At 38.2% G+C, this 23,892-nt stretch overlaps 1 protein-coding gene across 1 annotated transcript in view; it reads left to right on the top strand.

Moving 5' to 3' along the window:
- PIP5K1B (phosphatidylinositol-4-phosphate 5-kinase, type I, beta) overlaps positions 1-23,892 on the top strand; it is a 120,321-nt gene that overhangs the window by 76,314 nt on the left and 20,115 nt on the right. Inside the window, exons 8-13 of the mRNA XM_010568583.1 lie at positions 6,097-6,308; positions 8,368-8,451; positions 8,540-8,588; positions 9,116-9,200; positions 15,203-15,358; positions 16,114-16,258. Coding sequence (XP_010566885.1) covers positions 6,097-6,308; positions 8,368-8,451; positions 8,540-8,588; positions 9,116-9,200; positions 15,203-15,358; positions 16,114-16,258 — 731 coding nt within the window. The remainder of the gene's footprint in view (positions 1-6,096; positions 6,309-8,367; positions 8,452-8,539; positions 8,589-9,115; positions 9,201-15,202; positions 15,359-16,113; positions 16,259-23,892) is intronic.

Here is a 23,892-nt window from a genome sequence, read left to right as displayed (position 1 = left end):
TTCCCTCATCCAGATCATTGATAAAGATATTATACAGAACAGGGCCCAACACCGAGCCCTGAGGAACACCACTTGTGACCCGCTGCCAACTGGATTTAACTCCATTCACCACAACTCTTTGGGCTTGTCCATCCAGCCAGTTTTTCACCCAGCGAAGAGTGCACTTGTCTAAATCATGAGACGCCAGCTTCTCAAGGAGTATGCCATGAGAGACAGTGTCAAAGGCCTTGCTGAAGTCGAGGTAGATAACATCCACAGCCTTTCCCTCATCCACTAGGTGGGTCACCTGGTCATAGAAGGAGATCAGATTGGTCAAGCAGGACCTGCCTCTTGTAAACCCATGCTGACTGGGCCTGATCTCCTGTTTGTCCTGCACATGCCATGGGAGCGCTCTCAAGACAAACTGTTCCATAATCTTCCCCGGTACCGAGGTCAAGTCAAGCTGACAGGCCTGTAGTTCCCTGGATCCTCCCTCTGACCCTTCTTGTAAATGGGCGTCACATTGGTAAGCCCATTTATTCCAAAGCTGCACTTTACCAGCATTATTTTTATTTAGTTTGATGCAATACTGTTACAGTTTCTGTTTTGTTTTTTTCCTTTTTCAGACATGTAGTAGCAATGGTTGGAAATGATCCGGTTGCTGGAAAAGCAAAAGGCATAGTTAGTTAGAAGTGCTCTACATTTATAAGAATTTCATGCAAGTCTTGAGGAATGTTCTAAACAAAAGTATTTGGTTACCCATTTTTCATTTGTAAGTTAACATTAGAACAATAATTAATATATTGATACCTGTACTGCAAAATATCTGTTATGGAAGCAAAGACAATCCAATTGTGGTCATGCAATTTTTAAGAACAACAACATAATCTCAAGATGTTTCTCCTAGTGAGAATTGAATGGCTTTTAGAGTCTGCATTTTTCCTTTATTATATTAACAAAGAACACTACAGACTTTCCTAAGGAAATCAGTTTAAAAGTGGCATTAATGGCCTGACTAACAAAGAGGCCTGTAAAGACAAGAAAGTTCAAAGTTGAAGACATAGAGGGTCTTATCTCATAAGTTTCAGGTCTGGGTATTATTTTCATCACTGCTGTTTTAGACAGTTGCTGCAAAATTCTCAAGCTTTATGGCATGAACGCATATCTGAGGCAACTGTGACGGAGATCTTGTATGATCAAATTTATTCACTGGATTTTTCAAAACCCTTAGTAGCAGGGGTGGGGCTGTTGGTTTTCTTGTCTTTTTTCTACCTCAAAGGGTCTACACAGATTATTCTTTAACCCAAATAATTTCAGTGACCCATTCTACAGCATGTCCTTACAAACAGTAGTGTTGTCATAACTTGCAGGAGTATTGAACTGCAGCATAGAGAAGAAATAATAGATGGCATAGCATAGCATGGCCTGGAGGTGGAGAATGTGCTAATGAAGGGCCTCTTTGTCAGAAATGGTAGTTTGAGGAAAATGGACATGGAATGATACTGCAGATCTCTTGTATCTATATATTATCACTCCTGTTATATCAATTGAAATTCCAGTTTTCTCTTTACTTCTACTTTGAAAATCAGAAACCACATTGTAATTTTTAGGAGTGTTAGCTAACAATATGTTTCAAGAAGTCTGTTGAAACGAGAAGTGACTCCACATACACTTTAGGGGAGTTGATGATTTATTTTCTTGAGATAGATTGTTTCTAAACCAGGCCCATCACTAGTCATTTGACATTTACACATTTGTTTCTAAGAAATGCTTATTTTGCAAGATAGTCTTTTATTTTGTGGGATTTTTATATATCTCCTTATGATGGAGAGTAATTACTGATTCAGTGTAAAATCAGTCTTCTTTCTGTTACATTAGCGCCTATGTCCCTTTTCCAAAATGCTTGTAGGACAGGAAATGCTCACTTGCATGGTTATCCTTTCAGGTTTTACATTTCATAAGCTTGTGAAATTATATTTTTTTGAGTAGTATTTTCCCTGATTGTTTTATGAAAATGACCTGCTGACTTGAGTTGTTTTGCATGGTTAGCAACATGAATGCAGATTTCTGCATCAGACAGTACACAGCTTGGGCTGGCTGCATCTAAAATAAAAATGAAATTCCGTGGCAGAAATACTTACCTTGCTCTGTTAGTCACTGGCTGAGATAGGTAAGTGTAACCATGTCTAAGATGATTCACAGAATGCTTTAACATCTGATTAACTTAAAGAAGAGAAAATCTGATTCAGGGAGTTATTCTTCCGTGTTCTGAAACATCATATTTTGTGATGCCATTTCACTGGGGTTTTTATGCAGTATGAAAGCAAAATAGTGCTTAAGGCTAGAATGGGATGGGTGACGCTTTCCATCTGGAAGTTGTCAGAGCAGCTAAAGCCAGCCTTGCAAGCAGTACTTGGTGACCAATTGACAACATCATGTTGACAGAATCTGTATAGCTAGTGAAATAACACATATATAAATACAAACAAGATGAACAATTTAATGTCAAGTTAGGGAACTAAGCGTTTACTTGTCATTATCAAATACATCACTTAACCCTGGTGTGTACTAACAAATAATACTCTTACTGAAATCTCCCAGTGCCATTTTGCTAGCAAGGTGCATTTCAGAGTGGTTACATGAGTAAAGATTGAATTTCTCTCACTTGAACTACATAAGGAGTGTATTTCTGGGCGTTAATGTCAATTTCTAGTGATCTCACATGGATTACATCAGGTGTTTTACAGGCCTTTCTCATTTTGCTATGAATATTACCGTTTAATACTGTGATTTATTTGAGTGGGTTTTTTTCATTAGATTAGGATCTCAATTTTGGTACCATTGTAGCAAAAACTTGCTGCTGCTTCTCAAAAGCAGTTCCATCTAAAATCATCAAAGCTACTTGCAAGCAACCCTCAAGCCAAGGAAGAGCTTATACCTTTTTGTGTTCTCATAAGATGCTGCATGTTCAGAAATACCTTGATGTGCTGCATTCTGTAACTTCTCCTTGGCAAACCAGATTAATGTGTACAACTGTGTGTGTAAAATGTTACTTACACATTTAAAAATAATCATGATTTGGTATTTTAAATATTAATGGTGGTACATATGTGAGAACCCTTCAGATATATCCACAGCTGGAAATCCCACTGACTGAAGTAAAATTTCTGTCTTAATACAGACTGAACACAAAGGTTGACACAAGGTAAGTTTTTGTTGAATGCTGATGTTTAAGATTCTTCCTTGTTATTCTGGTTAATTATTTCTTATCAGAATTTTCCTTAGAAACAAACAGGGGAGTAAACCATGCTTAGATCTGGTCAAAAGATTTGTATTTGCATAAGGAGTGGCTGGTTTGGTTATCAAATTTCTAAGGAGAGGTAATCAGAACTTTATATCAAACCAGTAGGTAGACAGAGGGGCAGATCATATTACAATATCCTGAAGACACTTTGTGGACTGGACAGTCCTGCCTCTGAGTAGGATCATGAATAGGGTGTCTGGAGGACAAGGGCTAGAGTTCATATGCTATGTGCTGTTTGTAAGAATACGTACTGCAATTAATCCATTGGATGTGCAGGTGTTTCAATTTCATAATGAACTGGAATAACAAAATAGCTGCTTGTTTTTATGATGGTTTTTCAGTAATCCTAGAACAAAGTCAAAAGTAGTCAGAGAGATTTTTAGCCCATTGTATAGTACAAGTAGTATGGGTTTAAGTGACCGTGGTGAATTGATGCAGTCAGAAAGATTAATTTTGTCACATAAGAGGTCTCTGTGGAAGAAGCAGCAGCATATTATACCACAGCCTTCCATGAGGCTACATCCCATCCTAGACGTAGGTTATGTAATTAGTGCAGTTAAATCATAACGTGTCTAATGAAATCGAACTCAAAAGGCGGTAAAGAATAGGTTGAAGGCATAGCTGTCAGCAGTTATGTTTATAACGGTAAAATAAAAGTGGCAATGCTTTTTTGAAGCCTGCCTAGCTGCTGTAATCTAGCTTTGCGTAAACAATTTTGCTGACTGTACTACTAACGTAAGTCTTTTTAGAGTGGATGCAATTGTATTATATTTTTTTCAGCCTACCCAGAATCTACTTTAAGTATTTGGTGGCAAACATCCACTGATTACATATTTTTAATGAATATATTATATAGAAATTTCTTTTTGAGAAAGTCTGAATAAAGGGTAGCAATAAACAAGCAGTAAAGGAAATTCTGGAACTTATTTGGCACCAAGTGTCTGTGCCTCTGCACCTGTTAGCTGAGCTATTTTTGCAATTCATGATCATAAACCAGGAAGTTACTAGCCACCAACATTCCCACATAATGCGCAGTAAAATTTTCATTATCTTGTTGTATGGCAATTTAGAATGTGCTTTATTGTTGTGTCCTGAAACCCTGTGTGAGTTCTGTCATCAGAGGATGTCATGGGGTACTGCAAGCCATACGTTAACAGCCTTTTTCTTGTTCCATTTGAACTAACACACCTCTGTGCAGGATTACTCTGGGCAAGATCAAACCTACCACATCTTCTAAATTCCTTCCTTGTGTCTGGAAATCAGAATGAGGCTATGCATTTCTACACTTAGATTGCAGAGTGTTATGCTTTGTTTCTTCACTTTAAATGCTTACAACAGTGCTAAAATTAAGACATCATGTTCCTCATGGAAGATAAATGCCAGAGATTGAAAAGAATTCAGATGTATTGTACAGTTGGCTTCTACATAACTTAATGAGTACATAAGAAATACAGATGGAGTGGAACAGAGATTTCCTACCTCTTTGCCTATATACTTGGACATTGGGGTTAAAATTATCTTGGGGATGTGTTAAGTAGTAGACTCCCTTTTCCTCCTCATACAATTTTGCAAACCACTAGCCCTTTCCTGGTGATTGCCAACAAATCTCATTTTGGATTTGCAAAATATGTCTTAGAGTTCACAAGCCATCTTGGTGTTTTGTGTAAAAATATTTATACTTTGATAGTCTTCATCAAAGTGACATACATGGAGTTACTGCTCTTTATTTGTCATCTCTGCAAAATTCCATTTTGTTCTTGTTCACGTAAAAAGATGTATTATTGCTTCTTGATTCCATTCCAAAAATTACACCATTATCTTAGGGCATTGTGTGCCAAAATGTATCATGAATCATTGCTGAGCTGCATAAGGAAAAGGAGAGGTGAGTGGCACAGCATATCCTTCCTAGTTGCTACCGGCTCTTCTCCCTCCACTTAGCACTGCTGTTATATAAGATATTTAACATAGTTGCTGTCTCTTAACAGTTTGGTTATACTACTAGATATGAACACAGCTTGTTTTAGTTCACGTTTGCATATTGACTTGAACTGTGTTTCCTTTTAATGGAGTATGCCAGATTTCATAGTGATGTAACTAACTAGAAACTCATGATAGTGCCTGAAAGAAAAAAGGGAACTTGCCTACTGACAGAGGCAAAAATGGTTGGTAGAGCTAGAAGAGAAGTCTGGTTGGTTAAGTCATAATTCAGAAATAAAACTGCCTTTGCAGGTTAAATAGGCCCTATTTAGCCTAATAAAGAGAGGTGCGTGATTTTTATACCCAAATCCTATCAGCTGTTAATGAGAGGGTGGTAGCAAATGTGTTTTTTTGACATTTGAAAGTTCTACAAGAATACTTTCACTGTTATAAACAGGAGGTGAAGAGGAGGTAGAGAGTAGTCTAGAAAAAAATGCTCAGTAGAGTCTGAAATATGCATTCGAGGTGACTTTAAAAATGCCTGTAGTTCATAAGTGTACAGTGGAACTATTAATTAGTATTTGCTATAAATAATAAAGCTGCTGACTGGACATATCTTCCTTGACTACAAAATATAATATCAGGTTACATTTCAGCTATGCATCCTTCTTTCCCACTTGTAACAACAGCACTGAGCTAATTAGATAACTAGCACTTTGACTTATGTGGGGTAGTAAAAGATTTTTGTTTAATTATAATTTCACACATTTTCCTGTTAAGAGAAACTTGTGCTTTGAAGGCCTATTTTTACTTAGGTTTTCAAAATGCTGCTGTGTAATTCATATTGTATGTAGTCTTTTTTTGTTTCAGTAGACCCATTTGTTCTTTGTTGGTAGGTTCTAGAAAGTTTTAAGATCATGGATTACAGTCTGCTACTGGGAATCCACATACTGAACAGTAACATGAAGGAAAAAGAGGGAGAGAGTTCCCAGAGTGCATCGGACATGAAACGTCCTGGAGGGCAGAAAGTTCTCTATTCCACAGCCATGGAGTCTATACAGGGCCCTGGGAAGTCAGGGGACTCCGTCACCACGGAGACAACAAACACGTAAGTGCCATAACCTGCTCTTAAAGTTACTATTAAAACTCACACATTCTGTTTCTTCAGTTTGTGCCACTTGGTGTTAAGAGGCAAAACATTCAAGAGTACACTGCATTTCAGGAGTTGAAAGATTAAGCCTTTTTTTTTTCAAAAGCTGAGCCATCAAGATTTGCTGCAGAACAGGAAATTAAAACATTGATTAGTAGATTGATCATCTTTAAATACACGATAGCAAATTTGGTTACTTCAGAGTCACTTATGTATGCACAAGTGCATTCATTTATAAAAGAAATGTTATGAGACACCTATTACAAGAGTCCCAGGTATAATCTAATTTTAACTGGAAGCAGCCTCATGAGCCAGAAGCAAAAACTATTTATTCATGTTGAAATGGATATTCCTACAGTGGTTATTTTCATTTCAAAGTAGTATATTCAATACATGAACTGTATCACCAACCACTGAAGTGCACTCATATCCATTTATGGTATTTCCTGAGATTAAGAACGGCTGCTTTCCTCTTATTTTTCTATCTAGCAAAAACTGCAGTAGAATTTGAGTGTATAGAGGATAGTTATTCAGTTGTTTCTTTTGAAATACATTCAGTGTTAGTGAGAGCATTATGTTCACCATTCTCGTTCCATGCGAGTCCTTCATTATAATGAGGGTTCAATTTCAAATTAAGGATTTACTCTTTTCTGGGTTCTCAAGGGAGCCATCTAGGTAAATACAACTAATGATACAGAAACGTGCTTAAACCTACAGCAAACAAATCTGAAAATTATGATATTTAGCATTTATAGAGAATTTCCAGGTGTTCAGAGCTCTAGAATATAAATCAGAGCTGAATTTCACTCTGATTTTACAGCATTACTCACATTCACACAGAAGATGGTAAATGCTCTTATATGGTGGCAGAGGTGTTGCACTGACAATTTTAGAGGGTGTTGGTTTTTGGTTTTGGTTTGGTTTTGGTTTTTAAGTAAAAGCCAAAGCTGATTATATAGGTCATCCAAGAAAGTCCCTGTGGTTATTATGTGCCAGGTCCTGCACATGGTTTGGGGCAATCCTAAGCACAAATACAGGCTGGGCAATGAGTGGATTGAGAGCAGCCCTGAGGAGAAGGACTTGGGGGTATTAGTGGATGAAAAAATGAACGTGGGCCAGCAATGTGTGCTTACAGCCCAGAATGCCAACTGTATCCCGGGCTGTGTCAAAAGAAGTGTGTCTAGCAGGTCGAGGGAGGTGATTCTCCCCCTCTACTCCACTTGCGTGAGACCCCACCTGCAGTACTGTGTTCAGCTCTAGGGCCCCCAACATAAGAAGGACATGGACCTGCTCAAGTGGGTCCAGAGGAGGGCCACAAAGATGATCAGGGGTCTGGAGCACCTCCCCTATGAGGACAAGCTGAGACAGTTGGGGCTGTTCAGCCTGGAGAAGAGAAGGCTCTGGGGAGACCTTATAGTGGCCTTCCAGTAGTTAACAGGGGTCTACAGGTCATGGCTGAGTAAATACTCTGAACCAAGTGGAGATCCAGGCAGTCAGGCTTCTCAGCTTGATACTGTTACTTTTTATGACACTAATCTGTCTGTAAAGACATTCTAGAAAAGCACATACTTAATTTTTAATGAAAAATATACAAAACACCTTTTTCAGACTTGGAGTGATGTGCAGGCTCTCTACAATTTTGTTACATGTGATCAATAAAGTGACAAAATTCTCCTTTAGCTAGGCAAAATTATTTATTTTCCCTAATAATAAACTGATGTATACTTTTTCCCAATTTTCAGATCATCTAAATATTTCCAATTCTGTCTAAAAGTTATCCTAAAATACTCTTTATTTATAATGGATATTTACCACTGGATCACAGATACTTTAGGTTTGCTGTTTAAAATCAGTTGTACGCTAAGTGACCCACATTTGACTGACTTTGCACCGTGGCATCTAGCTCTAGTGTTGTGCCCCTTTCTTTGGGTTTGCAAGTGGGTACAGTTCAACTGCTAACTGATGTTTAGAGATGTCTTAAAAGATAATCTAACTACATTTTTATTGTTTCTCTCAGAATGGGAGGTATTCCAGCTAAAAGCCATAAAGGAGAAAAGCTGCTTTTATTTATGGGTATTATTGATATTCTCCAGTCTTATAGGTAAGTTGAATTTCTAAAGCTATTCTGAAATTACTTACAAATGTGGACATTTTATAAAGCAGTTCTGGTTTTGTTTTTATATGCTTAGGTTAATGAAGAAGCTGGAACATTCTTGGAAAGCTCTTGTTTATGATGGGGTAAGTAGATTTTATTTTTTTTAACTGCTGATATTTTAGCTAATGGAACGTTGACTTACATTGACCAGGAAAGAGCTAGCTCCAGTATATTTGTAGTCTACCATCACCAAGTGGTTTGGGCTGTTGCTATAATCCTTTAGGTCCATTTCCCAATACATGCTCTGATTTTATTTGTTGATCTTTCAAAAAGTAACTAAAAGAATCAACTTGTCCATATAACTTAGACAAGACAATGGCCACTTAGCAGGACATTGATGAATCTGTACATAATGTGAAAAAAGCACTTCAAATGCTAGGAAGATTTTGCAGAATATGGCTATATAATTCATAACTCCTAATTTCATAAATTAAATACCTAAAGAAAAAATCTTGAAGAATTAACCTTTAAAAACGAAAAGCTTGTTAGGATTCACTCGTTTTGAGTATTCCTGAAATATAGTTTACCTGAGGTGTCCAGCTTCTTTCTTGATGATTTACTTGTGATTTACTTATGGAAAATATGACTGAGACCTTTTTCAATCTTGTAGGATACCGTTTCAGTTCACCGACCAAGTTTTTATGCAGACAGATTTTTAAAGTTTATGAATACAAGAGTTTTCAAGAAAGTTCAAGGTAAGAAAGTTGTGACTTTTACTCTTTTAGATATTTTTATAATCATTACTTTATAATGCTCCTGTCTTGGTGTCATGGTTTAACCCCAGCCAGCAACTAAGCACCACACAGTTGCTTACTCATTCCCCCAGTTGGGATGGGGGAGAGAATCGGAAGAGTAAAAGTGAGGAAACTCATGGGTTGAGATAAAGACAGTTTAGTAGGTAAAGCAAAAGTTGTGTGTGCAAGCAAAGCGAAGTAAGGAATTCATCCAGTACTTCCCACTGGCAGGCAGGTGTTCAGCCATCTCCAGGAAAGCAGGGCTCCATTATGCGTAACAGTTACTTGGCAAGACAAATGCTGTAACTCTGAGTGTCTCCCCCTTCCTTCTTCTTCACCCAGCTTTATATGCTGAGCATGACATCATATGGTATGGAATACCCCTTCGCCTAGTTTGGGTCAGCTGCCCTGGCTGTGCTCCCTCCCGGCTTCTTGTACACCTGCTTGCTAGCAGAGCATGGGAGACTGAAAAATCCTTTAACTTAGTTGTTGCTAAGTAGCACTTATCCTAAAACATCAGTGCGTTATCAACATTATTCTCAGAGTAAATCCAAAACACACTGTCCTAAAACATCAGTGCGTTATCAACATTATTCTCAGAGTAAATCCAAAACACACTGTACTAGCTACTAAGAAGAAAATTAACTCTATGCCAGCTGAAACCAGGACACTTGGCAATAAAAGAATGCTTTCTTCAACGTCAGGTAGCACTTACCTTGCCCCAAGTTGAGTTTCTTCACTGGAGCTAATGGCATTGTACTCTAATGGTAAAATTACAGAGAATTATTTGCTATGTATTTTTTGTCACATCAGGGCATCTGAAGGTAAAACAGGTTCCCTTATATTAGCATTGATATAAAGATACATTTAATGACTTAATAATGTGTCCAATCCTGCATCTGTTATTTGTAGGAATACCCCCATTGATTTTAATTTATTTAATTTGCAAAAGTAAAGATTGTTTACATAGCATGTCCAGCATGTTTGAAAAGATAGGCATTCTTCCCTTTCATAGAGAATTCTTCTGTATTTTATCAAGGAAAAAAAAAATCAGAAGTTAGATATTAATAAAGTCTTTTGTCTTTGTCACTATCACCTGTTTCTAGTTTTCCCCTCCATTTCTCCTTCCTTAATCTTTTAATTCATTCTCAAGGCTACCAGGTGTGGTGGGTTGACCCTGGCTAGATGCCAGGTGTCCACCAAGCTGCTCTACCACTCCCTCTCCTCAACTGGACAGGGGGAGAAAAATACAAGAAAAGGCATGTGGGTCAAGATAAGGACAGGGAGATCACTCACCAGTTACCAATCATGGGCAAAACAGAGTAGGCTCAGGGAATTTCATTTGATTTATTACCAGTTAAATCAGAGTAGGGAAATAAGAAATAAAACCAAATCTCAAAACACCTTCCCTCCACCCCTCCCTTCTTCCAGGCTCAATTTCACTCCCCAATTCTCTACCTCCTTCCTGCCGAGCGGCACAGGGGAACGGGGAATGGGGGTTGCAGTCAGTGCATCACACGTCATCTCTGCTGCTCCTTCCTCCTTATTCTCTTCCCCTGCTCCAGCATGGGGTCCCTCCCACAGGAAGCAGTCCTCCATGAACTTCTCCAATGTGGGTCCTTCCTTCGTGCTACAGTTCTTCACGAACTGCTCCAGCATGCGTCCTTTCCACAGGGTGCAGTCCTTCAGGAATGGACTGCTCCAGCATGGGCTCCTCTCTCCATGGGGTGCCAGGTCCTGCCAGGAGCCTGCTCCAGCAAGTGCTCTCCACGGGGTCACAGCCTCCTTTGGGCATCTACCTGCTCTGGCGTGGGGTCCTCCACAGGCTTCAGGTGTATATCTGCACCACTGTGGACCTCCATGGACTGCAGGGGGACAGCCTGCCTCATCATGGTCTTCCCCACGGGCTGCAGGGGAATCTCTGCTCCGGCGCCTGGAGCACCTCCTCCCCTTCTTCTTCACTGACCTTGGTGTCTGCAGGGCTGTTTCTCTCACATGTTCTCACTCCTCTCTTCCAGCTGCTGTTGTGCAGCAGTTTTATCCCATTCTTAAATATGTTGTCACAGAGGCGCTGCCACCATCAATGATTGGCGCAGCTTTGGCCAGCAGCAGGTCTGTCTTGGAGCCGACTGGCATTGTCTTTATCGGACATGGGGGAAGCTTCTACCAGGTTCTCACAGAAGCCACCCCTGTAGCCCCCCAACTACCAAAACCTTGCCATGCAAACCCAGTACACAGGGGAAAGAAAAAAAGCCCAAGAGAAACCCACCATCACTACAGAAGGACATCGCTACCAAGAGTTGTCCAAAGGCTCAAGTCTTGCAGCAATAATTTAACTATTGATTGGCACTTCTTTCAAATAAAATGAATTGATTTCTGTAACTTAAAGTAGACCCTGAAACTGTAGATCCTCTTAAGACATTGGGGATGTAGGGTAAATTCATCCTACATAGGTGAGTTCTTCCTGTATGTTGTGGTTTAACCCTGGTGGGCAGCTGAGCCCCACACAGACAATGACTCACTCCCTGCCTCAATGGGATGGGGGAGACAATCAGAAGGGTAAAAGGGAGAAAACTCCTGGGTTGAGATAAAGACAGTTTAACAGGGAAAGTGAAAGTTGTGTGTGAAAGCAAAGCAAAGTAAGGAATTCATCCATTACCCATCCACTACCCATAAGCAGTATAGATATTTTATCATAATCTAGGTACAGCTATGAGGCAAAACAACAGAATTTGCAAGTATTAAGGAACAGGTTTATTTTCAGACTTGCTGCATTTAGCCTGACTTGAAAATTGACAGGGCAAAATTAGCTATCATTCAAGAATACACATCTTGAACATAAGTCCATATATTCATATCTACCTTCAATTATAGTTCCTCAAGGACAATTAAAAAAAAAAATCAAAATTTAGAGACTAATCTTCTTACAGGCTTCTTCCATCAAAAGTTCAGATCAGGTTTTATTTTCACTAAAATTTCTACCATTGGATGTCAGTATTTTTCAGACCATACTGGCCTTTGTTACTCTGCATTTTGCCTAAAGATAATATCACTTTTCTGAAGACCAGTATCCAACTGTTTTTGGAAAGAATCAAATTATTGGAATGAGCTTGTGAAATTCCAACCCTGTCCATGAAAACCAATGTTAGAGACATGGCAGATTAGCACAATATATGCGATTAGGTCTAAAAGAGCAAGAAAGAAGAGGGAAAACTGGTAACTAAGAGGAACAAAAAATCAGAAGTGTAGGTGATAAGTCCTTTGTGAAATTATAAAAAAGAGGAAAAGGAATAGGATAGACTGATGAAAGGAGAAAGCTGAGAGTAGCTGAACTAAAAATAAAAAAAAAAGATATTTCAAGTAGAGTGAAAGAGTCTTCAGAAGAAAAAGAGAAAAAGAGAGAATTTTAATTAATCCTAATTAGTGATTCCCTATATGCATGATATGTTGTGACAGCTATTCAGGAAAATAAGACTTTTGGAGAGTCCTATAAATATTAATGAATTGATGGATAATTCCTGTATGAGTTGGTCATGGTACTGAAAGGAAATTCAGCCTGAAGCATCGCACATGCAGACACGGACAGTGATGACTGCTGTGATGCATTCAGTGTGGGTCCAGTGAGGAAGGCTGTAGGGGAAGACCTGATAAATATACCAGCAAGGCAAGGATGAGTGCTTGGGGTTCACTGTGTCCCACGCTGCTCTTTGGGGAAAAGCTGTTCTGGTTATCTGAGCAATGAGGGTTTTTTCAATGATTTTGGCACGTGGTATAATACCTTATTATAAGAAATACAGATCAGCTGGTTTAAATAGTATGCATCCTTACTAACTTACGGTTTTACTGCCAGATTATTTTTTAAATCTGTGGAGGTGCTGAAATTGCACTTTTTTTCCCCAGTAAGAGAAGGGATGTATTTTTTGAATTTCAAGGCTTTTTATAAAGCAGAGTTCTTGGCAAATAAATATAAATTGACTGGCTAGAACTATGTGGTTTATAGAGGAACTTTTACTCTAAAATGGATACTAGTTAGCAGTTTGATAATCCTCATGGAACTGTATTTCGCTTGGAGTTAAATGTCAAAATGTGGAATGGACACTTGGCTCAAATACTACATGCTCATATGAGCATATGGCATTGTACCTAACTGATAGAAGGTGTTTTGTAAATAGCTTTTTGACCAGTGTTATGCTGTTCTCTTAACATTGTCATTAGTTATCTGGAGTGAGAAACAAGTCTATGTGGATAGAGGTAGAACAAAATACAAATGAAGGATAGATTTAAATGAGATTTAGGTGAAACAAGAATGACTGCAATTACTATCACAAATTAACACCTTAAGGTGTTAAAAGTTAAATCCTTCAGAAGAGAACATTAATATTAGAATAAAAGAATCTGATGTGATATGACAAAATATGAAGCAAAATTCAGCTGAAAGGAGGAAGGAGCCTCCTGAGCCTCAGATCTCTTACACCCGAGAATAATTTTGCCAGAGAACTGGTGGGAGCTATGTTGTCTGAGACAATACTCAAAGGAACTCCTCTGCACTGATAGAGAGTAAGGAGCAGACAACTTGATACGTCTGTCTGTTGGACAAAATAAATGTCTCATGCAGCCATACATGTTTCCTGAACCTTTGAGTCTTTTTTCAGTTCTTTCTAATTCTGCGTGCTAGATTTATGTCATCACAAGACACAACCCATTCTGTATTTGAAAGCTACAATGTACAATTAAGGATATCATGCCTAATTTTCTCGGTAATCTTAATTTGTCTGTCTCATTTTTCCGGGCTATTAACCTGTCTTAACATCCCACTCTTACTGATCTGCTCTGCGTACAAGGCTATTAGTCTACTTTTATATGGATTAATGGTTCAAATGCATTATCATTCTGTTGTAAAATAAAGAATTGGGAGTATTCCTGCCTTCAGGAACATCGTTTCTAAACTTCAAGTTACAACATTTAAGTTTAAATTCTTCAGCCCTTTTCTGAATCTCTGCTTTTTCCCCTAGTGCACAGAACAAGCCTCCATAAATAACAATAAAAACATAATAAGCAGATTCAGCCTCAGGGAGAGGCTAGCTCAGCAGCTATCTACTGTGTTATTTTTTAACAATATCCTGGAGCTATGCATCTGATTCTCTTCTTCAGTCTTTAGCCAAGTGGCTTTGATGCTTTTAATTTGTATTTTGTAGTAGAGCACAATATGAACTATTGCAGTGCATCTGAAGTAACCTTGCAGCCAATGCATGGAGGTCAGCAGCTGGCGACTGAAAACACTAAATGAACTGGCTGGCATCCTTCTGGAGAAGAACTACAAATGGAGGTCATGGTTCAGTAGTAGTGGCAATGGTCAGATCCTAGAGTTTCACCCCAAATGCCATTCTAAGTAGGCAGGCCCTGGTAAGAATTATAAAGGGGAATGCTCATACCAGAGTGTACAAGCCATCAACATTTTGGAAGTGTTTATTTTACCCAAAGAAGATGTTTGACATATGTCACTGAAGTGGAAATTCTGCAGTAGCATGTCCATCATTATACAGCAGTAGTTCACAGCTCAAGGAAATGATCATAACCTGTCAGAATACTCCAAATGTCTTTTCAGGTTTCCTGTATTCTGTTTTATTCTGTATCATTCTGTCTTTGATTACATGTGTTGATACTCCATAGGAGATTTGTAACTTAGTGATGTCAAAGTTGGTTAACTGACTTGATTTTTTTTTGTCCTATGAGCAGTAAGAAACCCAGAAAAAGACAAAAGTACTTCACTCATAGATGAAATAGCAATGCCTTTGGCCCTAGTTTTGGTATAATATTTGGTAAGTGGGTTTGTGTCTGGATGTGTTCTTCGTCTGTATTCAGAAACTCTAGCTTTATAGATGGTTTGCTTTCTATATGCTGTTAAAGATGTGCAGGGAGGTAAGATGGCATCAGTCAACACCTATGTTCATTTGGTAATGCAGCTTTAAAGTCTTCACCTTCAAAGAAACGGTGCAATTCCATCACAGCCCTAAAGGCAGCATCACAAGAAATAGTATGTGCAGTTAGCCAGGAGTGGAAGGATGAAAAGCATGGCATTCTTGCTGAAGGACAGAGCTACGCCAGCCTTGATGAAGAAGGTAATGTCTTTCAAATCAACAGCCCAAACAATGTTTTTAAAGGAATTTAGTATAAGCTTTAGAATCCCTATAACTAGAAAGCTTCCAATCATGATCTTTCAAAACTCCAGAGTCAGGTTATTCTCATGGAGAGAGTTGTTAGTCATATTTGGAAGAGTGGACCTTCAGGAGCAAGAGAAAGACAGAATCAGGGTTATAGTATGGTGTTAATATTTCAGATTTCAGGGGATCCTAAAAAAATTTTTCCAGCCCAGTAGTGGATTAATGCCAGAGCCAGTGCTATTCTTTTCACTGACTTTTAAACAAACATGTCATGTGAAATGGTTTGAAGCTCAGTTCATTGTTCCCAGAGTCTTTTTGAAGAGACAGACTTTGCGCCTTTCAGAGCTCATCTGCAGCCAGGCTCAAAGGAGAACCAGCTGCCTAATCTGATCTGAAAACTGGGCCCTGGTAGTGTGAGACCAGTCCCAGAACTTAGAAGAATTCATCAACTCTTGACACCACTGTTTAATATTTAACCTTGGCATTGCTCTGTATTCTGCTGAATGTACTGGCTAGCAGCTGAAATTTGCCCTGTAACACAAAACAGTGTGGGAATGGGCACATGAATATTACAATCTCATAAATTCAAACATATGAAGAAACTTCAGGAAGCTGTTGAGAGCACGATGTGTCTCCACACACTTGCATAAAGATTCTTGGATTCAATTTTAAATTATATTTGTTAATGTTGTTCTTTATTTTTGTGTATGCAGTACTAGGTTCACACCACCGGCCGGATCTAGTGCCAAGCACTCCATCTCTGTTTGAAGCAGCTTCCTTGGCAACCACAATTTCTTCTTCTTCCTTGAATGTAGATGAACAGTATCAACGTAATCAACCTATGCTCTATTCTAACAGGTAAAGGCTGTATATGTGATATATATACACCACCATTTTGCTAAAAGCCTGACAATGTGTGCAATGGAAGGGGACTCTGCGAAAGAAAAAGCAGAAGGGGCACATGTCTCTGCAGCTCAGTCTTGAACCTCTCCAATGAAGGAGGGATGCCATAAGCCCATAGGATTTGTTATGTATTTGTTTGTTATTATATGTAGCATGATTGGGCTCACAAAATAGAAAGCATAAACACAGCAAAAATGTTACAGTATACTTCGAAATTTTTTTCATGTTCCAAAACTAAACTGGGCATTAAAAACTTGCTTAGGCCTTAGTCTTTGCCATAAACCAAACTACATTAAGATCAGGGTAGGACATACTTCTTGTAACATGGCTGTAACCTAAAACAGCTGCAGAAAACTGTGATGTGCTAGGAAAAGGGAGCTAGTTTCAAGTTGATCTTCTTTCTGAGTGTACAGTGCTGAATGGTCTGCTTTAAGTTCTTTTAAAATTACCATCTTCTGAAGTGAATTTCTAAGAAAGTTGACCCATGGGTGTGATTAGAGCCTGTCTAATTTTAACTCAGGAATGATAAAAACAGGAAGGTCTCAAGAAAAGTTGTGCAGATGCTTGTGAGCTAGCTCGAATGTGATTTGAGTTGTGTTTGAATATACCTTAGCCATGATTGTCCAATACCATACTTAAGCCAAAAGTCTTGCTGGGAGATCATTTCTGTGTGTGCCTGTACTCTACCTTGTACACCTGAAGTGTGCTGTGTTGTGTCATCTTGCCTGCTTGTGGATCTCTTTACCACGTGTCATACTGCAGAATAGCCATTTCTTTGTCTGTTTTGTCAAGAAGGGTAACCACTGTGAACGCAAGTATCTTGAGTTTTGTTTGGAATAATTTGGAATCCTGGACTACACAGTGTCTGTGTAAATTTGGTAAGATTACTTATGTGCTGAGATATAGTTCTTTACTTTAAACTGCATGTTGTCCAAAAAGATCTAGTTATTTTAAAAGCAATCTTGAGGCAGTAGGATTTTACCTCCTATTAAAATTTGATCAACTGCATTTTCATAAGAAGTAAAATGACTTGCAGAGTTACTTGGTCAAAGTGATATTTGCAGTTTCCATTTTCATTAAGTTGAAATAAATCTCACTTCCATAGGTCTGATGTTTTGCTATAAAAATTTGGAATGAGGTGTAACAAAGATGATGTTTTAATTACAGAACCATCTATAATTTGGAACATTGTCCCAAAATGCATCTACACAAGCTTTAGGAAATAAAATTACTCATGAGTAAGCATTAGAAGAAATAGAGCTCCTTCTATTCAACTTCTGCAGTCTTGTCCAGTTTGTGAAAAAGATAGCTGTAGTACTTCAGTATTCCATGATCCTTTACCAAGTTTTAGCTTTGCTAGAAATAATGATATAGAGTACTGGCTTTTTTTTATTTGCTTTAAGCATCAAATAAAACTACAGAACTACTTTGCATTAACATCAGCCAGCAAAGGAGAACTGCAGAGTTGTCTGGATAAAGAGTTCAGATTTACTGCAATTAAAACATTTCAAATACTTTTACTCTCCATAAATTAATTGTAGAGAAAAGCTATGAGTAAGTCCATGATATTTTCCTGTAAAGATATTCCAAAATGATTCTAAAATAAATAAGGTTTTTAGCAGATCTAGACTTTGTATGCTTAGACTTGTCTACTCTCCAGTTGTACTTCAGTCAGTGAAATAACCTAAAATGTTGTCAGTTACATGATTACTCTGCACATTGTTAACTTAAAAAATCAGATTGGAACTATAGGGTCTCCGGTGCCGGTTTGCATGCTTTCAATTCATCGGTACAACAGGACACGTTTTCTAACACAGCAAGCCTTGCACCAGCATTCATAGGTGTGTGGCTCTCTACAAGTCTTGTGTCAAAACAAAAGACCTTGCCTCATAATCAAGAGATCTGCCATGGAGGCTGACCAGCTAACGTACTTGCTGGTCTAGATGTATCCTCTTCAGCTAGGGCTTGGTGGCAATTTTTTCTCCTGACCAAGTACTGGTTCATGTCACAATCTCAGTACGTGCGATTCACAAGGATTAGCTTCCCTGTCGTAGCTAGCAGCTTTCTTTTAGGATTTAAGAAAGCTGCTAAGCATGCTCAGTATTAAACTAATTTCCCCAAAATGATTCTGGGCACTTGCACTTTTGTACCCACCTCTGCTTTCTGCAGCAGTGCAGGGAGGTCCTTCCTTCTTCATGGCACTAAATAATATATCCTGCTGAAGTTTTATTTATGGTTTTATGGTACACTGGAGGAACTTCAGTCCTCCCATGAAAAAAGCTGGCAGGGAAATAAACCCACCAAAAAAAACGTGCTGCAATGAGTTGTAGATATCTTAGATTTTTCTCACTGGAGTTCTGCTTTTGAGTATTACAAAATGTTGTGATGCAGGACTCCTCACTTTGCCATTTGTCTGATAAACAGAAAGCCTGGAGCAGTCTTTGAAACAAAGCCTGAATGAATGATTTGTTGACAAATGTGAGCCGGCTTTCAGTCTTTAAATATGTAATTGACTATGACATTCTGCTTCAAGTTATTTAATAGAATTACAGTTTGGCATCTTCGTCACACTTCTTCCTCCTCCTCCTTCAAAGTGTCTTGGCACAAAGTAGAGAGTACACAAATTTCCTTGTAACCAGTCAGAAATCCCTGGTCTAGGGTAATAAAGGGAGATAATCCTATGTGCATAGTAATAATACCGTATCTGTACAGCTCCTTGACTCCTCTTAACACTAATGAGCAGAATGTGCCTGTACCAGTGAGAAGGCAGATGCCGTTATTTGCCTTATTGAAAAGAGAGTAGTAATACTTCTGGATACCTTGAAGCACATGACATATTTTTAACTTTGGGTTTTTTGGAATTACCCTCTGTTTCTATCAACCATGAATGTAATCATTCTCCAAGGAGAGGGAAATGGCATTTTATAGGAGAAAGGATCTTAGCACTATCTCTCCTTAAGGGTGCTCAGCACTCGTGGTAGGAAGTGAGGAACTGCCACCAACGTGGTTAAGCAGATATAGAGGTGACCTGCTGAGCCAGAGCCACCTCCTGAGGCTGTATCAGGTGAGGAGGGTTTATGTAGACCTGCCTTGGTAGGGATTAGAACTAGCATAACTAATTGGTAGATAATGCAGAGCAGCATTTAGGGACTTGTAATTAAAGCAAAAGAGACTGAGCAGCAGTTGTAAACATACAGCTTATTAGTGTTTTTCCAGAGTGCTGGCTGATTATTTTCCACCAAATTTTTCCTCAGTCCTTGAAGAACTAGAGGAAACTCAAGGTGTTATGCAGGCAGTGTGAGGTGGAACTGGTAAAAGTAGTGAATGAAGGAGTAGTGGGGAGGGGCAAATGGCTGTATTTTTCAGCATAAAAGGAACTTTATCTAGAAAAGGGAAGTAAAAAGGAAAAAATGGACAAACGTGACATATGTTATTCAGCCAATGTAGGCTCTCTTGTTTTTGAGAAGACAGCTGGTTTCTGTTCTATGGAGCTGTTTCTCAGTCAAGTGGTTCTGTCATAAGCAATGTCAAGTACTCATTTAGTAAGAGAACAGAATTGACAATTTATTGCTTTTATTAAAATTTTCAAAGATTTTCCACTCCTCAAGTAGCTTTATATATAGTGCAGATATTTTAGTAGGAAATGTAATACTTAGATATTATATCGGGGATTATTTTTATAGCAGAAGTGATAACAGATTTTTTTGCCCTCCAGGTAAGGTTTTCCTAATAAGTACTAATTAATTCAATTAAAGGTGACAAATCTAAATGTCCTGAGCAGTATGACTGTTAGGTCAGCTGACATTGCTTTTACAATTGCAAAGAACTGAAGGAAGGTTAATGCCTGTACAGGTGCTTCTGGAAATGTTTTAAACTGGAATTCCAAGATACAACAGAAAGTCTCTTTCCAGTGTATTTTTCAGCAGGTCTCATGGCTTCCAGTCACAAACCCAAACAAAATCCCATGATGTGTAAAGGGGTACTTCACCTCTGTCTTTAGAGCAATGCCAAGATACTGCGGATTATATAAGGAGGACAGCTGAATTCTTCTGACACATTTGAACCTAGGAAAATCTATATGAAATCTAATTCTTGTTTCTCTTTATGCATTCTGTACCTCCTTTCTGTAAGATTGGTATGTAGTATGCACTTCTGCCTTCTCTTTCCTCTTCTTTCTGCTTTTCTGTAGATTTTTCAATTGTTTGTTTGCCTTACCTTTGCATTGCCGGTTTTTGGTGCAGACCACTTGAAATTTTGAGGGGTTGTGTGGGGTTTTTTTCTCTTACACAGTCAAAACTTCCTAAAACATCCAAACTTTGAAATGAAATGTCCCATGACTTTACATTCTATCAAACAACCTTGTCAAAGGCAGCTTAGAAAATGAAAGTAAAATCTTCTGCTGTTTTTTCAGTGGAAGGGATTTGTAGGTATTAGTTTTCCTGTTGTAAAGATAACTTAATCACACCTTTTGCCAGCCTGGTTTTCTATGTAAACAAACTTTTTTTTTGTGTTAAGTTTAAATGTTCTGTCTGTCCACCCACCACCCTTAGCTTCTGAAGCTTAGACAAATTTGTCTGAATCTGATTTGAAGTGGATTAAATTCATGCAAGCCTCATGAAAATAAGCAGCTAGGTGGAAGAAGAAGACTTGAAGGCTCCAATGCTAGGAACAGGTGCACTGAGACACTGGGGAAATCCCCATGGGAGAAAAAGAAAATTTGACTATAATTGAAGCAACATGTAGTTGTGGCTTAAAGAAAAACAAGGTTTTCCCAGTTCTCCTGTGATAGAATTACTTTTGCTTCTTTTTTTTCTTTTTTAATTAAGAACCAAGATAAAATAGACTACTTTAGCAAGAGGAGGGCACAGCACCATTGAGCACACTCGTGTCTGATCATTACTGAATGGGAGAAAGTAACTGTAAAAATGGGAGGGGAGTTGCTTGGCTTTTCTTCTTTTTCAATCTAAAAATTAAGGATGAGAGCTCAGTCCACGGTTGAAATTGTACAAAAGCTCTGTTCCACTGAAGTGTTCTTTCTGATACACCGTGTATATAGGGATTTCTCTTGTTCTCTCCGGTGCTCCACCCTGCCAATTTGTCTTTGCCTTACCAGAATTTTGCATTAAAGCTGGCAATCAGTGCAGCTAGGATGATGCTGTTTCAGAAATTTGATCTTTTAGTTACCAACTGCTGATAGCGTGTGCATTGCTGTTAAGAGATTAGTTATGAGATTTTTTTTTTACTCTTTTATGCAGAAGTTCCATGTTTTGAGTTTTTCTATGGTAGAAGCTATATTTCTTCATATCCAAAAAGCTTTGTATGCTTTAAGGTATACTGTCATTCTTTTTTTTTCTTCCTATTATAGGATTACAGCTGTAGTAGTTAATGACATATCTAATACTAATGCATAATGTCTAAAAGTGTTCAGGGGTACTTAATCAAATAAACAATTTATGTTTATTTGCTTCTCCATTATGCTCTGTTGGAACAATACTGTGATAAGGTTTACAGAGCAAAGAACTTAGCAGAAAAGCAGATTGAAGAATACTGGTTTAAAGAGCATAACACTGCTACCTGCAGTCCTGAAGAAGCATCAAAAAAGCATTGTTGGACAAAAGACTAATATATATTTCATTTCATCTTACAGTTTGTTATTTTCTTAATGATATAGGCTGGCATTAGAAGAAAACAATGTCACCTAAGTGAACAGAATTGTCCCCTCTCCAGTGGTGTTGGAAGTTAATATCTGGGTTTATTGTAGTTGGTATATGGAGTGTTTGTGGGAATAGAAGAGAGAATCTTTCTTGGCATATAAATGCTTGTCCTGGACACATATAAAAATATAAAATTTTAGTCTCTAGCTTCAAATGTGAAGAGTAAAGCAAATCTGGATGATGCAACTTTTTCATTGATTTACTAAGGCATGTCTAACTTTCAATGCCTTAAGCCTCATACATATACCTAGTATGATGATCTCTATCTTGTGGAGTTCATAGTCTTAAGAAAGTTTAGTCTGAAATTTGCTTTTCCTACTGGCTTTTCACTGAAGTCCAGGTTGTCATATGAGTTACTTTCATAGCCAGAGGAATATTGAGTAATCCTGGAATTCAGTATAAATGGTTAAGGATTGTCAGTCCTTAGTATCAGCTACCAAGTGGTTAGCATCAGTACCAAGGGATCAGTGAGGCATCTAGATTTCATGAAAAAGAAATACAGTTCTTTCTCCATTTAAAGTTTTCTGAGCCATTTACACTTAATCTTTTAGTCATTGAGATATTAGAGAATACTTAATAATGTATAAGTCTCGAAGAAATTAATTTAGTGTGTGTAGTTATAATGCTGCTCTACTGATATATTATTTAAGCATGTGAGACTTCTCTTAATATATTAAGTATTTTCTTTGTGTAGGTATTTAGATTCAATATTAAATACCATATGGCAAGTAAAAATTCAGAGCAGACATTAGCTCCAGCAAAGCAAGGAGAGCTGACTGATTCTCAGATGTAAACTATTTGCTTGCCCACTGATATTCTGAGGGTTGTGTATAAAATAAAGGCTAGAAACTCTACACAGAAATTATTAGTAACTGTGCAAAACTAGAGACTTCATATTTTGCCATAGTATATTTGCCCTTGTTGGAGATTCTGAGAAATTTTCAACAATTTAGCTGTGAAGTGTGGCAAGAAAGCAGTAACAAAGATATTTTTTTAGAAGACCTAGCAGGAGTATTTCTGTAATGAAAGTTGGTAAGATAGGCAAGTATTTTGTAAAGCAGAGGTTCTGTCCCTGGAGCGGATCAGTGCTGTCCCGAAAGGCAAATGTCAGTGTCCTGGCAATGGAAAAAGGACCTAACAAAGACTAAAGGACTAGTCCTGTGAACAGAAGTTCCTCAATCTGCTTTGAGCAAGTGATCCTGCGTGGTGTTTTGTAATTAGTGACCCTTTAATTTCACCTGTTCCTGCTGTAAGCCTAGATATATATATTGATATGTAAAGGTACATAATTTTTTCAGAAAAGTAGCCTCTGTCATTTCATAGGTGACTACATTTCCTGTTACAAAAGTTCATCCTCTCAAAACATCTCTAGAAAGAGTACTACCACTATGTAACTCAACAGGATATTAAGCAAACATAATAATTAATAGAAGAGAGAGCAGTAAATAAATATAGTACCCTGTTTACATCATACCTGTTTTAATTTATTTTTTGATCAAAGGCACTGTCTAGAAGTTTCTGATAAAAGTTCTGGTGAATAACAAGAGATGTTAGCCCCTGCTTTTGAGTCTTTCCTCAATTCTAGTGCTATCTAGGTAGGCAGCTTCAAGGCATAGTGAGAAGACTTTGCTCTCTTCCAAGGTTTATTTCACTTTCATGATGGAGGGACCCTTCTTTTGGTAAAATGTTCACAAGGTGCTCCACCCATTCAGAAAAATAAAAACCTCCTGAAAAATTGATGTTCTGTTTGCAGTAGGCCAATGTAGATCTGAGGTTCTGGTGGTACTTGTGACATTACCTGACCTTATCATCAGGTAATTGGGATTAACAGTTACTAGGGAACAGACATTGGTAGCCCTGTGGAAGGAATATTAG

The sequence above is a fragment of the Haliaeetus leucocephalus genome, unplaced genomic scaffold (genome assembly GCF_000737465.1).
Source record: "Haliaeetus leucocephalus isolate CR32 unplaced genomic scaffold, Haliaeetus_leucocephalus-4.0 Scaffold251, whole genome shotgun sequence".
Lineage (NCBI taxonomy): Eukaryota > Metazoa > Chordata > Aves > Accipitriformes > Accipitridae > Haliaeetus > Haliaeetus leucocephalus.
The sequence above is the reverse complement of the archived record's forward strand: the minus strand, read 5'-3'. Positions and strand labels throughout refer to the sequence as shown.